The sequence below is a fragment of the Macrotis lagotis genome, chromosome 2 (assembly GCF_037893015.1).
Source record: "Macrotis lagotis isolate mMagLag1 chromosome 2, bilby.v1.9.chrom.fasta, whole genome shotgun sequence".
In the NCBI taxonomy this organism is placed as follows: domain Eukaryota; kingdom Metazoa; phylum Chordata; class Mammalia; order Peramelemorphia; family Peramelidae; genus Macrotis; species Macrotis lagotis.
In genome coordinates, this window is record NC_133659.1 from 188,078,578 (window position 1) to 188,095,689 (window position 17,112).

General features: G+C 36.4%; 1 protein-coding gene across 1 annotated transcript; it reads left to right on the forward strand.

The window, feature by feature from the left end:
• Positions 1-4,828: 4,828 nt before the first annotated feature.
• LOC141511345 (keratin, type I cytoskeletal 12-like) lies at positions 4,829-16,533 on the forward strand. The gene is made up of 9 exons (XM_074220568.1): positions 4,829-4,863; positions 4,927-5,401; positions 7,573-7,655; positions 8,581-8,737; positions 11,306-11,467; positions 11,549-11,674; positions 12,035-12,255; positions 14,403-14,473; positions 16,436-16,533. Exons 1-9 carry the CDS (start codon positions 4,829-4,831, stop codon positions 16,531-16,533), a joined length of 1,428 nt encoding a protein of 475 aa, XP_074076669.1.
• Positions 16,534-17,112: the final 579 nt, after the last annotated feature.

Below are 17,112 nucleotides of genomic sequence, written 5' to 3' on the forward strand. Positions count from 1 at the left end.
CAACTAGATTCTTTTTCAGAAAAATATAGATTTCTCTAAAATTGGTTTTAAATTATGTTACTTCCAGTTTCTCTAGTGTTAGCTTCCAAAGAATGTGACCAAATCTAGACAAAGATCTACAGTTTTGGCCTTTTGTTTTGTTTTTTAGGTTTTTGCAAGGCAAATGAGGTTAAGTGGCTTGCCCAAGGCCACATAGCTAGGTAATTATTAAGTGTCTGAGACCGGATTTGAACCCAGGTACTCCTGACTCCAGGGCCCGTGCTTTATCCACTGCACCACCTAGCTGCCCCAGTTTTGACCTTTAATACCCAACAAGAATAATTGAAAAAATGAGACTTCATTCATTTACCCTTCTTGCCTCAGCTATAAAAAAACTTTTACCTTATTATCATTTAATATAGGCAAATATAGTTATAGGTTTTGGTAAAATTTTTTGACATTCTTGAAAATAGGTAGCTTTAAATTTTACTTGGGTTACTATTAAAATATCCAATTGTTTTATGCTAATTAATCTTCTTGGAATACACAAAGTCAGATCTATGTCTAAGCTCTTCCCCACTTTAATTCTGAAAATTTTAGTGTTATATGGATTTCAACAATTCCAATAATAGGTTGAGTGCCTAAATACTCATCATCTTTAAAATTAGAATACATATAGGACCATTTTATCCTCAACATGACTGACCAGTTTTTGTATCACATAGATAATATCCTAGGATGATAAAAAGATGATGAATTTGAAGTTAGATGATTTAGGTTCAAATCCTGGTTTGTGAATCACTCATCAGCTACAGACCTTTAGCAAATTGTTTCACTTAATGAAACTCAATGTCTGTTGACCTTTCTTCTGTTGTATCAATGTCATAGTGACAATCTTCTATAATTAGGATACCATTTGCTTCTAAGTAAAACTTTTAAAATTAGTCAATGATTATATAAACTTTTGAGGAAGCTATGGATTCTCTCACTAAGCTTACTCCAAAACAAATCATTGCTTCCACTTAAAATTCTATCAAACCATTGCAATAAACATAAAAGTCTGAAGTTGCCAAGTTGTCAGAAATAATTCCTTTCATCTCTTAAATCTGCAAAAAAAAAAAGAGAGAGAGAGATAATTGATTTTTATTATGCAAAAACAGTAGTAAGAAAGGTTTCCACTGACATTTGCTTTTTGGCTGTAATGAGTGAATCTGTTCACCATACATAATTAGACTCAGAACAAATTTTCATCAAAATGTCTACGATGTCATCTTTATTAAAGTTAAATGCATCTGAAAGAACATTTTTAAAACCACTAAAGATTAAGGAAAAGTAAATTCTGTCAAATCAAATAACTTCAGAAGCAGAATGCAAAATGTTAACCCCAAGTGTATTGTATTTGCATATATCTGCACAAATATATGTTAATGCATCTTTTATATTTACATATGCATTTATGGATGTACCAACAAACATATAACTTATTTGGGACTAAAGTTTTGTATTTTCCTTTGAAAAATATTTATCGGCTCTATTCATATACTCAAAAACTCAATACTCAATGGAATGATTATCTAATGAATATCTAGATATTCTTTCCAATGATAGGGATTCAAAAGTATCTATGCCTGACCATTCTATGAATCCTGTCCCTCCCACAAGTTTTCTACAAAGGGTCCATTCAATATGTCAAGGTTTTTCTAAGTCTTTTCCTTATAACACAAGAATACCACTGAGTCACAAAAGTAATATGCCTGTGATCCCCTTCTCTTACTATAAGCCCATCTCTTCTTCAGTCATATATTTCCTTGAAGACAAGAAGTATTATATACAACAAAATGATGGGGGGCAAAATTAAGGGATGGAATATTTTCAATGGGGAGAATCAAGGAAATTTTCACAAAGGAGACAGTATATGAGTTGACTTTTGAAGGAAGAGAAGGGTTTTGATAGCCAAGAAAAGGAGGAAGTAGATCTTAGGAGCTGGAAATGGCTTAACTCCATTGGCTTTTTCTTGCCATGACTACTAGAACAGAAAAAAGACAAGAGATTGGACCAAACTTAGTTGAATAAACCAAGAAGGAAATACTATTCTTGGCCAATAAGAAAACCTGAACAAAGGAAGAAAAATCAGGGAACCAAGAAGGTGAGCAGCATATAGAAGACCTGATATGGTCAATTTATCAACCTTCCTTGATAAGACTATGGGCAAGATCCAGATCACCAGAAGAAAAATGAAACACAAGAGACTAGAGGAAAAGGTCAGAGTGAAACATTCAAAAATGAGAATGTATCCACAGAACCTTCTCTCAATACCATGAACTGAAGGCAAACTACCCTGAGTTACTTAACTCTCCAACTAATATGCCTATGATCTCTTAGAGGCTGTTGTTCAGTTTTGGCAAAGTAGGGCTAAATAAGAAAAATATGCCTTTCTTAAGACTTCTAAATCATGGGAGACCAGAATCTGGAAGAAACTAAGTGTAGCTATAAAAGCATTATTCTATTTGATTTAGTTCAATAAATTGATATATTTATTTAATTGATTATATGCCTATGAGTAAAAACTCTATACATCAAATTTGTGTGTCTTTGTGGCTAGCTTCACTATGTCCTGCTCCTGAACTAGCTCAGAGAAATATTGCCACTGTGGAGAGGAATGCTTCTGATGAGATGGGACTTAAGGGCTGTTCTGGTGGTTGTTGTAGTACATTCTTGTTCCTCTTCTGAATGGATAAATCCACACTGACCACATCCTTTAAATTAATAAATGAGTGTGCCACCCATAAATGAAATCTGGGACACTATTACATTGTTGGTGGAGCTGTGAACTCATCCAATCTTTCTGGAGAGCAATTTGGAACTACACCCAAAGGGCAACAAAAATGTGCATACCCTTTGATCCAGCAATACTGGGTCTATACCCTGAAGAGATGATGAAAAAAGGGTAAAAACATCACTCGCACAAAAATATAGCAGCCCTGTTTGTGGTGGCAAAGAATTGGAAATCAAGTAAATGTCCTTCAATTGGGGAATGGCTTAGCAAATTGTGGTATATGTATGTCATGGAACACTATTGTTCTGTTAGAAACCAGGAGGGATGCGAATTCAGGGAAGCCTGGAGGGATTTGCAGGAACTGATGCTGAGTGAGATGAGCAGAACCAGAAAAACACTGTACACCCTAACAGCAACATGGGGGCAATGATCAACCTTGATGGACTCACTCATTCTCTCAGTATAACAATCAGGGACAATTTGGGGCTGTCTGCAATGGAGAATAACATCTGTATCCAGAGAAAGAACTGTGGAGTTTGAACAAAGACCAAGGACTATTACCTTTAATTTAGGGGAAAAAACCAATATCTTATTGTCTGGTCTCGCTATCTCTTATACTTTCTTCCTTGGGGATATGATTTCTCTCTTATCACATTCAATTTGGATCAATGTATACCATGGAAACAATATAAAGACTGGCAAATTGCCTTCTGATGGGGGTGGGGGGAGGTAGTAAGATTCGGGATAAAAATTGTAAAACTCAAAAATAAATAAAATCTTTTAAGAAAAATCTCTTTCTTCAACAACCTGGGAATGATGATCATCCTTAATGGGCTTGCTCATTCCATCAGTGCAACAATCAGGGAAAACTTGGGACTCTCTACAGTGGAGAATACCATCTGTATACCGAGAAAGAATTATGGAGTTTCAACAAAGACCAAAGACTATTAACTTTAATTTAGAAAAAAAACTGATATCTTATTGTCTGATCTTGCCATCTCTTATACTTTATGTTTCTTCCTTAAGGATATGATTTCTCTCTCATCACATTCAATTTGAATCAATATAAAGACTGGCAAATTTCCTTCTGATGGGGGTGGGGAGGGAGTAAGATTAGGGGAAAATTGCAAAACTCAAAAATAAATAAAATCTTTTAAAAAAAATCTCTTTCTTCAACAACATGAGAGTGATGATCATCCTTAATGAACTTGCTCATTCCATCAGACATAATTTGGGAGTGTCTGCAATGGAGAATACCATCTGGATCCAAAGAAAGAATTGTGAAGTTTGAACAAAGACCAAAGACTATTACCTTTAATTTAAAAATAAAATTCTTATATAATTTTGCTATCTCTTACACTTTATTTTTCTTCCTTAAGCTTATGATTTCTCATCACATTCTACTTAGATCAATGTATACCATGGAAACAATGTAAAGACTAATAGACTGTCTTCTGTGGGGGGGGGGGAGGGAAGCAAGATTGGGGGGGGGGGGGGATTCAAAATAAATAAATAAATAACTTTTAAAAAAGAGGAATAGGTTGGGGCAGCTAGGTGGCACCGTGGATAGAACACAGACCCTGGAGTCGGGAGGACCTGAGTTCAAATCCAGCATCAAACACTTAATAATTACCTAGCTGTGTGAGCTTGATCAAGTCACTTAACCCCATTGCCTTGCCAAAAAAACAAAAAGAATAGGTTGTAAAGAGCTTAAAATACAAATGAGAAATAGGCTTGGGTGATACTAGCAAAAACACATTGTCACTGCAAGGGTGAAAGAATTCCTTCTTGACTGGGAAACTCTACCCCACCCAAATCTCTTCTTTGTCAAACAAATACCTAGTGGGCACCTTTATTTTTGCACCATTAAACAATTTCCACCTGCACATATGACTTAATTTGATTAGGGATGCTGAGCTGACAAAAAAAATAAAGGGTTGAATTTTAGTGTGTGCAGATTTGGACTTGACAACTGACACCCACTTCATTGGGTATAAAAGGCTATATATCTTGGCTAATTTTAAGCCCTCTGTTTCTCCATTTTGCTAACTGAGCAATCTCTGCATCAATACCATGTCTCTTTCTGTCTACAATTCTGGGGCATCTCAGCAGGCTTCGACTCACTGTGGGATGGGGGGCCGTCGGCTTAGCCGGTTGTCCAGTACCAGTAGTGGAGGTGGCTTTGGTGGAAACATCTTCAGTTCTGGAACCACTTCTGGGGGTAGCTTCAGTGTTGCATCCATGTTTGGTTCCAGCTGTGGTTTTGGGAGCAGCTCCAAGAGTGCCTTTGGAGGCCGACTGAGTAGTGGTTATGGAGGAAGACTGGGCAGTGTTTATGGAGGAGGACTGGGCAGTGGTTATGGAGGAGGTCTAGGCCATGGTTATGGAGAAGGGCTAGGCAGTGGCTCAATAGGCATTCCCTGTGGAAATGATGGAGTTATTAATTTTGGATCAGAAAAGGAAACAATGCAAAATCTCAATGATAGGTTGGCTTCCTATCTGGCTAAAGTCCGGGCTCTAGAGGAAGCAAATACTGAACTGGAGAACAAAATTCGAAACTGGTATGAAACACGTATGACTGGTGATTCTGTGTCAGGAAATGATTATGAAAAATATTACCCATTAATTGAAGATCTTAAGAATAAGGTAAGAATGTTTTTTCTATTTCATCATTTAAAGTAATAGTAGCCATCCAATGCTCATGTAATTTTAATTGACTCCTGACATGGACTTTTAAATTAAAGATTTTAATAATACAATTTTTATTTGTATCTTTTACTAAATTATGCAAGTGATAAATATTATTAATTTGATAATATTTACAGTACTCTTCAAAGCTGTAGATTGATAGTTCCTTCTTGTTATTCTTGTTGTTGTTCAGTTGTGTCTGATCCTTTGGGACTCATTTGGGGAAGAGTTGGACACAACTGAAAATGATTAAACTGCTGGCAAAGATATTGGAGTGGCATGCCATTTCCTTCTCTAGATAATTTTACAGTTGAGGAAAACTAAGACAAAGAGGTTTAAATGATTTGCCCAGGGTCACATAGATAGTAAGGGCTTGAGACCCTTCTTCAGAATTTCCAGGCTTGGTCTTCTATCCCACTGTGCTATCTAGCCGTCTTTGTTAGTGTCTATTCGATTCAAGGAGTAATTTTTTGAAGATCTTACTATGTGACATGGACTTTGCAAGAATTTAGGCTTATAAAAAAATGGAAATAATTTCTAAACTCAAAGAATTTACATTCTATTGTATTCTGTTTTAATGTGAACTATGTTTCCTCTGTGATGTAATAGAGCTCTATATTTGGAGCTGAAGAAAATGGTTTTGACTTTGATTGGGGATTAAGAGAAGAATCTAAATTCTAATCCTTACTTAACTACTTAACTACTTCAATTAAGTCTCGGGGTTTCACTTCCTTCCTCTGTAAAATAATAAGGCTAAGCCAGGTAATCCCTAACATCTCTTCCAGTTGTTAACCTATGATTTTATAAAGTTTAAGGTCCCTTCCATTAAGAAGTGTTGGAAGGCTTAAGTGAAATAATAGATGTGGAGCATTTTGCAAAATTTAGAGTACTATAATAAATGCCCATTATCATGATGATCATTAGCCTATAGTCAACAGGGGGTGGATAAATGATGTAGTGGATAGACCTGGAGTTGATAAGAAATGAGTTCAAATCTAGTCTCAGGCACATACAAGCTGTGTGACTCTGAGTGAGTCATTTAACCCCATTTGCTTCAGTTTCCTCATATGTAAAATAAGTTGGAGAAGGGAATGGCAAATCACTGCAGTATCTTTGCCAAGAAAACCACAAATTGGAGCATAAAGAGTTGGACATGGTGTGGCTAGGTGGCTCAGTGGATAAAGCACCAGCCCTGGAGTCAGGAGTACCTGGGTTCAAATCTGGTTTCAGACACTTAATAATTACCTAGCTGTGTGGCCTTGGGCAAGCCACTTGACCCCATTGCCTTGCAAAACCCTAAAAAAAAAAAAAGAGTTGAACATGACCGAAAAATAAGAGAACAACTACTGAATAATAACTAGTCTCTGGTGATTTCATTCTGTTAACTTTCTATTATACTTCTGCTGGTCTCTAAGTTTAATTATAGAACAATATAGGAATGTGATGGCAAAGGCTTAACAATTGGCTGGGGGTTGCCAGAATTATTCATGCTGTTTTTATTTTTTAAATTTAATCAGCAATATTAACAGTTTCTTAAATCTTGACCAGTAAAAAGAGAATTGGATCCCGGCAGACCACACATTCCCTTGGAAAATCACAAATTAACATTATCTATGTGGGTTTGTAATTTTATTTTTGTTAAACATTTCTCAATTACATTTTAATCTGATTCCAGCATCATGAAGGAGTTTTCTACTGACTTGCTGCCTGCAACAGTGAGTCTGACATCTCTAGTTGAGATAATCTACAAAACAAAAAATTTAATAATGGCATCAGTTTTTTGAGCTGGTTTCATTATACTCCTGCTTTCATCTCCAGAGTCTATACTCCTTAGGAAGACAGGAAGGAAGGAAGGAAGGAAGGAAGGAAGGAAGGAAGGAAGGAAGGAAGGAAGGAAGGAAGGAAGGGAGGGAGGGAGGGAGGGAGGGAGGGAGGAAGGGAGAACTAGACAGGGAGGGAGAAAAGAAAGAAGAAGAGAGGGAGGTCTTTCTCATTTTGAAAATAGGCAAATTAAAAATCTGGCAGAAACTAAAATGATCTCATTTGTTACCATATCTCCTGACAGTTGTAACAGAATTCTACACCAGTCTTTTAATGCTTTTAGAAACCTTTTTTCTGTACTTTTTCAGATTATTTCAGCCACAATTGAGAACTCCAGGGTCATTTTGCAGATTGACAATGCAAGGTTGGCAGCTGATGATTTCAGGATGAAGTAAGTGAAAAGTAACAAGTCTGATAATGGCATTTCTTTCCTTTCAATATTTATTTTTTTATTTACAATGCATAAAACGTCCTATATTTCAATGTAACCTTGTATTGGCTATTAAGTAGTGTTGGTAATCCCTCCTAACAAGGCAGATAGCAGCTCACTCATCTGGGCCCATCCAGTGCCCATCTACACCCTACCAAAAATTCATCACACAGGTGTCTACTGGATGTGCAGAGGACCTTTCTTTCATTTCCTTTCTTCTTGCCTTTCTAATGAAGTAGTCAAATATCTATGGGGGCAAGAAAACCAGGAGAAGAGGTAGATTATTCCAGTAAACAAGGTATCATTATTAAATAGTGATTTTTTTTTCCCCTGAAATTTGACCCAGATGCGTTTTTTTCAGGATAAAGAATTTTCTTTTTTTTCTTTTCTTTTTTTTTTTTAGTTTTTGCAAGGCAATGGGATTAAGTGGCTTGCCCAGGGCCACACAGCTAGGTAATTATTAAGTGTCTGAGGCTGGATTTGAACTCAGGTACTCCTGACTCCAAGGCTAGTGCTCTATCCACTGGCCACCTAGCTGCCCCAGGATAAGGAATTTTCAATGCAGAAACTCCCTCTTCTGATTCTCATCAGCAACCCACTAGTAATTTGGATACTTACAGAGTTTCTGGGGGCACTAAAAACTTCAATGACTTGCTTTAGATCACACTACTAGCAAGTAAAATGAGGCAAAGCCTAAATTTGGGCCCTCCTTTCTTTAAAGGTAGCTCACCATTCCTTAAGCCATATTGCTGCTATTCTGAGATGAATTGTCATTTAAAATGCTCATGCTAATTAATCCCTGAAAGAAATCACTTCTTCTGGTGGGTTTTGTTTATTTAGTGCTTTATTTTTAATCTCCTGGAACACCCTTCCATTTGCATTTAAGGTATGAGAATGAGCAGGCCTTGTGCCATAATGTTGAAGCTGACATCAATGGCCTACGCAAGATGTTGGATGAGTTGACCCTAGGCAGGGCTGACCTGGAAATGCAAATTGAAAGTCTGATGGAAGAGCTGGCTTATCTTAAGAAGAACCATGAAGAGGTGAGGAGGCTTTAGTCACTCCTTTGTCTTTCCTTCTCCTCCCCTCCCCCAATCCACTCCAGTTTACATTCTTACTAAATTAGAAAAATGAGAGGACTTCTTTTATTGACTTCTGGGAGATTTGTTTGACTAGGGAAGGAGGAGGGGGAATAAGGTGTAGTTTGCTCATGAAGGGAAAACAGACACAAATAAAAAAGACAGAAAAACGGAGTCCCTGGTTATTATTGGTACTTCCAGTAGTGTCTTTTTCTCACTTTTTCACTCTGAAGATGAGTCAAAGTCAGTTTAGTAGCTCTGGACTTGTCATTCTTTTCTAAAAGAGAATGAAGACAGAATAATATAATTTTAAAGCTAAACAGTCTTAGAAATAATTTCATTTAAACCCTGAAATAGAACTGACTGATACTAGAGAATGCTATCATAATTATAATAATAATTTCTAGGATATTATATAGCAAGCCAAAGTGCCAGTTGAGCCTCAGAGCAACCCTGTGTGATATGTACAAGTTATTATTCTCATTTTACAAATGAAGAAATTGAGACAAGTAGAAATTGTTCATGTGCTCAGGGTCACATAGCTAGTAAATGTCTGAGGTTGGATTTGAATTCAGGACTTCCAGACTCTGGGTTCTACTCCTTATCCACAGTGGATTCCTCTATCACATAAATGCTTGTTTTGTCCCCTGATATCAGAGACCTGAAAATTTTTCAATGCCTAACAGCCTACTCTGTATATTCTTATTCAAAGAGTAGAAAGGCTATTGAACTTGGAACCAAAAGACTTGGCGCTCATTGCTCTATTGCTTATTAGCTAAAAATGACTTCAGCAGAACACTTCTCTGAGACTCCAAGAATCCTAGATTTAGAACTGGAAGGGACCTCAGAGACCAACAGATCAATCCTTTCATTTTACAGATGAAGAAACTGAGATAAAGAGAGATTAAGTGACTTTCCTGGAGTCACATCACTGAGACAGAATTTGAATGCAGGTTTTCTTGACTCCAAATGCCCTGATTTATCCCCTATTCCATGGTAATTCCATTTTCTTCTGTGTAAATGAGTTGGTTTACAATCACAGTGCTTATAGTTGTTTTATTTAGATACAGCTGCCTGTGGGCCACATGTAGCCCTCAAAACCTATTCATGGGGCATTATTACATTTTATTATTATATTCATTAGTAATACAGATTATATTGTCATAAATAAATATTAAATTTTATATGTGGTCTTTGAGAAATTTTTGCTGACAAATTTTTTTTCAGAAGACTAAAAGGTTGGACACTCATGAAGTAAAGGGAGAAAAGGAGAGGGAAAGTAAAAGGAAATGAATGAACAAAGAGTCCTGACAGGGTCTTGGAGTGGATATATTGAAATGTGGAAATGCACACTGAAATTTAGAAGGAAGGGGAAGCTAAGTAACACAGTGGATAGAGCAAAGGCCTTGGAGTCAGGAGGACCTGAGTTCAAATCCAGTCTCAGACACTTAATGATTACTTAGCTGTGTGACCTTGGGCAAGTCACTTAACCCCATTTCCTTGCCAAAAAAAATTAGTAGGCATTATTAAGCAAGACTAATTTGTTGCACTGGTATTCAATTATTAAGCTTTTAATAAAACAATTTAAAAACAAAAACAAAATAAAATGCAAATCCCCACAAAAGGGATGATATTCTAAAGATCTGAAGACAAGATTCTTGTTCAAGGTTTCTTTTTTGTAAATGTCTTTTCAAGGCAATGGGGTTAAGTGGCTTGCCCAAGGCCACACGGCCAGATTTGAACCCAGGTAATCCTGACTCCAAGGCCGGTGCTCTATTCACTGTGCCATCTAACTGCCCCCTTTTTTAATGTTTCCAGGTTTCCTGTGTTCAAATCCAATGGACAGAAAGCTGGATTTAGAGTCAGAAGTTCAAATCTTGACCTTTGACCCAAGTGATCTTGGGCAAGTCAGTCCTTCTCTGAGCTTAAATAAATAATATTTGCAGGTTTAAATAAATAACGCTTTTGCTGTTCTATGAATCTGAAAAGGCATAAGCTTAAAGCACTGTCTAAATGGTGATGAATATGAACAATGCTAGGAGCTACTAAACTGACTTTATTGTCCCATCTTCAAAGTGAAAAGTGAGAAAAAGACACTACTGGAAGCACCCGAGACTCCATTTTTCTGTCTTTTTTTAAAATTTGAGTCTGTTTTCCTTCATAAGTTCCAGGGACTTGACCAGTCAATTAAGTCAACAACTTTGTGAACTACCTATTATGTGAATGGCACTGTGTTAAGTACTGGGGCTATAAAAAAAAGAAAGAAAGAAAGAAAGAAAGAAAGAAAGAAAGAAAGAAAGAAAGAAAGAAAGAAAGAAAGAAAGAAAGAAAGAAAGAAAGAAAGAAGAGAGAAGAAAGAAAGAAAGAAAGAAAGAAAGAAAGAAAGAGAAAAAAAAGTGATGAAAGTCGGTCCCTTCCCTGCAGGAACTCACAGAGCAAGGAAGAAAACAACCTGCAAACAACTGTGTACAAAGGACAGATGGGAAAAATAGGAGAGAATTCACACATGCGGCTCCCTTTTTTGCTTCCTAGGACCTTCAAGCCATCCATGCTGCGGGACCTGGTCAGGTTAGTGTGGAGATGGATGCTGCTCCAGGAATCAACTTAACCAAACTCCTGAATGACATGAGAGGGCAGTACGAAGCCATTGCCGAACAGAATCGCAAGGAAGCCGAAGCCTGGTTCGCTGAAAAAGTAAGTCGAGGTACCGTGACACCTTTTCAAATGATCTCGGGTTTTCTCTTAGGCTGACCTACCCCTTCTCTTGTATATCAGAGCGGAGAACTGAAAAAGGAGATCAGCCACAACACGGAGCAGCTCCAGTCAAGCAAGAGCGAAATAACGGACTTGAAGCGCACCTTCCAAAGTTTAGAAATTGAGCTCCAATCTCAGCTTGCTATGGTAGGGAAAGTAAATATTCATGCTGTTTCTAATAAAGAGGGCAATGGGATAGATGTAGAGAAAAGGAGCATCGGTGGTAGAGCCAGAGGACCTGAGTTCGAGTCTTACCACTTGTATAACTTTGACCAAATCACTTCAAATCTCTTGACCTCGGTTTCCCTGTCTGTAAAATGGAAGTGTTGAAAAGATTGCGTTTGGTTCCTTTTAGTTTTCAATTTTCTGATTTATATGCACTATTCTAATTCAAAATTGATAGCAAAACAGAAAGAAGCTTGCATATAAACCACCTTATCCTTCCACTCTAAAGCCTCTTTTCCCTTCCTTATTACTAAATCAGCATCATTCTTCATTGATATGTAGAGAAAGTCCTTTGAAGACACCTTAGCAGAAACAGAAAGTGGTTACTGCAATCAGCTCTCCCAGATACAGCTCCAAATTGGCAATCTGGAGGCCCAGCTTTCCCAGGTGAGGAGTGACATGGAGCGTCAGAATGCAGAATATGAACAACTCCTAAATATCAAGACCCGACTGGAGATGGAGATTGAGACCTATCACCGCCTGTTGGAGGGAGAACATGAAGGGTAAATAAGAAACATGAAATGGAAAGTGCATTTTTAATAAATTTGTTCATCAGAGAGTACATCAAGATTTCTCTTGGAATGTGCAGAAGACATCACAGTCTGACACTAAAGTACAACTTATCCGACTGTGCTCTCTATAAACAGCATTCAGTCAAACAAACTTTATTAATATAGAATATTAGTATAAGAGCTTTAAGGTTAGCAAATGTCACCATTATTATCTCATCCAATCCTCACAACAATCCAGGGACATAAGCAGTATTATCATCCCTGTTTTGTGCAAATTTTCTTTTCTTTACCCCCTAAAAAATCTTTTTTTTAAGAATTTAAAAAAACAAAATTATTAATTTTCTTTTTAACATTCTTTTCTTTTTAAATTTTGAGCTTCAAAATCTCTCCCTTTCACCCCTCCCCACCTACTGAGAAGGCAAGCAAAATATATCAATTATACATGTGAAATCATGTAAAACATATTTCTATATGAGCCATGCCACAAAAAATAAAAATAAGGAAAGCAAAAAAATATATACTTTACTTTGTCATCAAAGTTCATCAGTTCTCTCTCTCTCTCTGGAGGTAAATAGCATTTTTTCATCATGAGTCCTTTGGAATTGTCATGGATCATTATATTAATCAGAGTAGCCAAGTTTTACAGTTGATTATCATTACAATATTACTGTTTCTTTGCATAAGGATTTCGCAGTCCTTCTTATTTCATTTTGCATCAGTTCACATAGGACTTGCCATGGTGTTTTTGTTGTTTTTTTTAAACCACCTCCTTCCATCATTTCTTATGGCAGAATAGTTCTTCATCAAAATCATATGCCATAATTTTCCTAGCCATTTTCCAATCGACAAACATCTTCTCAATTTCCAATTCTTTGTCACCACAAAAAGAGCTTCTATAAATAATTTTTGTACATATATTTTCCCCCTTTATCTTCATGTCTTTGGAAAACAGATCTAGTGGTAGTAGTACTAGGTTCAAGAATTTATACAGTTTTATAATACTTTGGCTATAGTTCCAAATTAGTTCTCTAGAATGATTGGACTAGTTCCCAACTTCACCAACAAATTATTAGTGGAATATGACCTTAAGTTTAAATATAGATTGTCATGCAATAACAGGAAATTTTTTCTGGAGTTGAAGAAAAATTATCTCTTCCCCCCCCATCATACTCTGTAGCTCAACTATTAGCACAATATCTGGTACATTATAGGTGCTTAATATAAGCTAGTTAATTAACTGACTGATTTTTCCAATACTGGTGTCCTTATTTTTCTAGGCAGATTTACTGAGACAAAGTCTCCTGAACTTTAATATTGAATCCAGGGGACATCACTCTAGTTTCTCAAGCAGAAGAAAAATGGCACCATTACTATCTGTTTAGTTAGGTATAATTTTTCTTCCCTTAACTTCAAACTTAACATTGACCCTAAGTTTATCTGAACCTGCCAAAGAAGCCAGAACATCCGAGCTTTGGGATCAAGAGCAGATGTTGTGTGATAAGTCATAGGCCAGACCCCAGACAGTTGCCAATCCTGAAGTTGCCCAAGGGCTATTAAAATCAAGAGTCAGCCTTTCTGGTCTGGCCTTTGTTAGGAAGCCTAGAATTGTTTGTTTTCTGAAGGAGAGAGTTTGTGAGTCAATTAAGATGTCACAGATCTGTATAGCTCTAATGGCCTTTGTATTCAAACTGCTTTCCTTGTATTTTCCTGCCTTCCTTTTTGTTATGTACATTTCTTGTGTACTGAGGTACAGGGAACATCAAAAGCTTTAGGCCCTGCAGAACTATATCCAAAATGAGCAACAGTTTTGTCTTTGATATAATTTTCTTTATGTTTCTCTAATAACCATAGCACTTTGAGGATTAGAAACTGTTTAGATATGGATGTAGATATAGGTCTATAAATATCTGTATACATATGCTTATATATTTCATTTGATCTAAAGAAGGCATTGCAGGAATGATACATACCCATTTTATGGAAGTGGAACATGATTCTAAGAGAGGTTGAATGATTGGCCCATTGTCATAGGATTAGTAGGTGTCAGAAGCATGATTAAAACCCAGTTCTTTCTAGGTCCATGACAACTAATTCTAGAAACTATGAAGCTACAATTATTGCTTTTCTTTTCTCTGCAGGAATGATGCTGTTGAAAGTTTAGTTGTGCCAGAATCCAATTCTCAAGCACAATCGATTGATTCTTCCAAAGGTGGGTAAATGCCCTGAGCTACTATTTCAAAGACTAAGGATATCAGAATATGGTATCACAAAGCCATAGCTACACTTTTTCTTAACACAGAATTGAAGAATAACATATATTTCTATGCAGCAAATTCATTAGTTTATAGTATATGATGGGCTTTGACCTGGCAGGAATCCTGCTATCTTAATAGGCATTCTGAACATTCCAACTAATATTTATGTTTGAATTAATAGTTATCTTTTTCATTACTAAAGAAGGTGCTGTTGATGAGAAGGAAATGAATTCCTGGCCATTCCCTATTCCTGGAGCATACTTTCTCCTCATCTCTTCCTTTCAGGATCTTTGTTTTTCTTAAAGGTTCAGTTCAGGGGATACTTTCTTGATTAAAATAAACAAAAAAATTTTCCCTCATAGAATTGGGCTTTGTAGTTGAAATCACAGCCCCCAAAAGATTGCTCACTTCAGCACACTCAAGACATTGCTATTCAAGTTCTCCCAGAAGGTCTCCAAGGAGAATGATCCCACCATTTCTCCAGGCAACCCATTCCATTTGTTGAATAGTTACTACTAGTAATCAGTCATTCAGTATCAAAAAGGGCCATGCCAGCCAACCAAATGAATGCTCCACGTGTTAGGAAGTTTTGCCAGACATCAAGCTTAAACTTGCCTGTTTACAACTTCTACTGATCTTCCCTAATTCTGCCCCATAGAAACCAAAGGAACAAGTTTAATCCTTCTTTTACTTGACTGCCTACTGAGTACTTGAAAACAGCTATTATCTTTCTTATACCCCACCTCTTGCTACCCTCCACTTTCCCTTTTCTTCTCAAGGCTGAGCAATCATTTCCAAATCACATAGGGTTATGGGCTTTATCCTTTTTGGCCCTCTACGTTGCCCACTTGTGAACTTAACCCAGTTCATCAATATTCTTTCAAATTTTGGCACCTAGAAATGAGTAGAGTAGTCTGGATCAAGGGTTCTTAAACTGAACTCCACAGAAGGAATCTGGGATAAGATTTCAAAGATTCTGTGAATTTGCAACTTTTAATATTTTGATAACTGCATTTTAATATAACTAGTTTCCTTTGTATTCCTACCGATTTCACTTAAAATATTTTATTTTAAAACATTATGCTGAGAAGGAATTCATAACTTTCATTAGACTTTCACAACACCAAAAGATAGGTGTTATAGACATATTTAGTCAGATCAGGGTAGAATACAGCATAAACACTATGCCTCCAAATTAGCTCTTTTGGCTATCATATCATAACTCTGATTCATATTGTGCTTACAATCCACTAAAACCCTAAGATGATTTTCAGATAAACTGTTGTCTATCCATGTCTTGTATATGCAAAGCCAATTTCCTGAACTCAAATGAAAGACTTTTTATTCATCCTGATTACATTTCATTTTATTAGATTCAGCCCAATTTTCAAGACCATCAAGACCATCCCAAATTGATAGGCATCACAAACTTAATTTATTCTTTTATATAAATCACTGTTAAAAATGTCAAAATTTCACAGGACCTTCTAATCTGACATGGAACTATTTATTACTATTCTTTGAGCATTGCTGTTCAATGAGTTCCATAAGAGTACACCTAACCTATATGTCTTCATCTTTTCTCTGTATTACCCAACCATTATTGCTCTCTCCTTTCTTAATTTATCATTTTTGTCTTTGTTCCCATTGTCTGATACATAGTAGAAACCTAATAAATGAATTAAGATTTTTGTTGAATTATATCAAAGTATTCAGATTTTTACATATTTGAACATAAAATCCTATTTAAAATAGTCTATAAAAATAATCTACAATGGTTTACATTTTACAGATTGCCCTAACTGATAACTTTCTTTAGAGACCTAACTTGAAAAAAAAATTTTCATATTTTCGTTCCACATTTTAAAACAACCAGTCTTATTTTTTTTTAAAAAGTTCTACCACTTTGTCTTTAGATCCAACCAGAACAAGGAAGATCAAGACAATTGTGCAGGAGGTAGTGGATGGAAAAGTTGTTGCCTCTGAGGTTCAAGAAATTGAAGAAGAAATCTAAGGAATCAGAAGTTAGCTCCATATGATTGACTTCTGAATCAGGAAAGAGAAATTCACCAGAAGAAATATTGTTATTCTAAAGCTCTTGGTTTTTATTTGCTAACTCATTCTCTGCTTCTTTTTTTTTTGGGGGGGGGGTTTTGCAAGGTAATGGGGTTAAGTGATTTGCCCAAAGGTCACACAGCTAGGTAATTATTAAGTAAGTGTTTGAGGTTGGATTTGATCTCAGGTCCTCCTGACTACAGGACTGGTGCACTATCCACTGCACCACCTAGCTGCCCCCTTTTTAGTCCCTCCTAATATTGTTTTAAAGAAAATGAAGTCTATTCTCCTTTGGTTCTCTTTTGTGGGAAGTCTTTTGTGGCAAGTAATATACTAATGGAACCCAATGTGATCTTTTGACAAATTATTTTGCCTTTAGTCTTTAATACTCAGAGAAGCCCTTTAATACACATCTTTCTGGTAACTGGGGATCAGAGTAAAAGAATGAATATTGAGGAGGTAAAGAATAAACAGGTGGAGAAGAAATAGGTTTACTTACTATTATTTGTTAAGCTTTACAAATGTAAACATTTGCAAC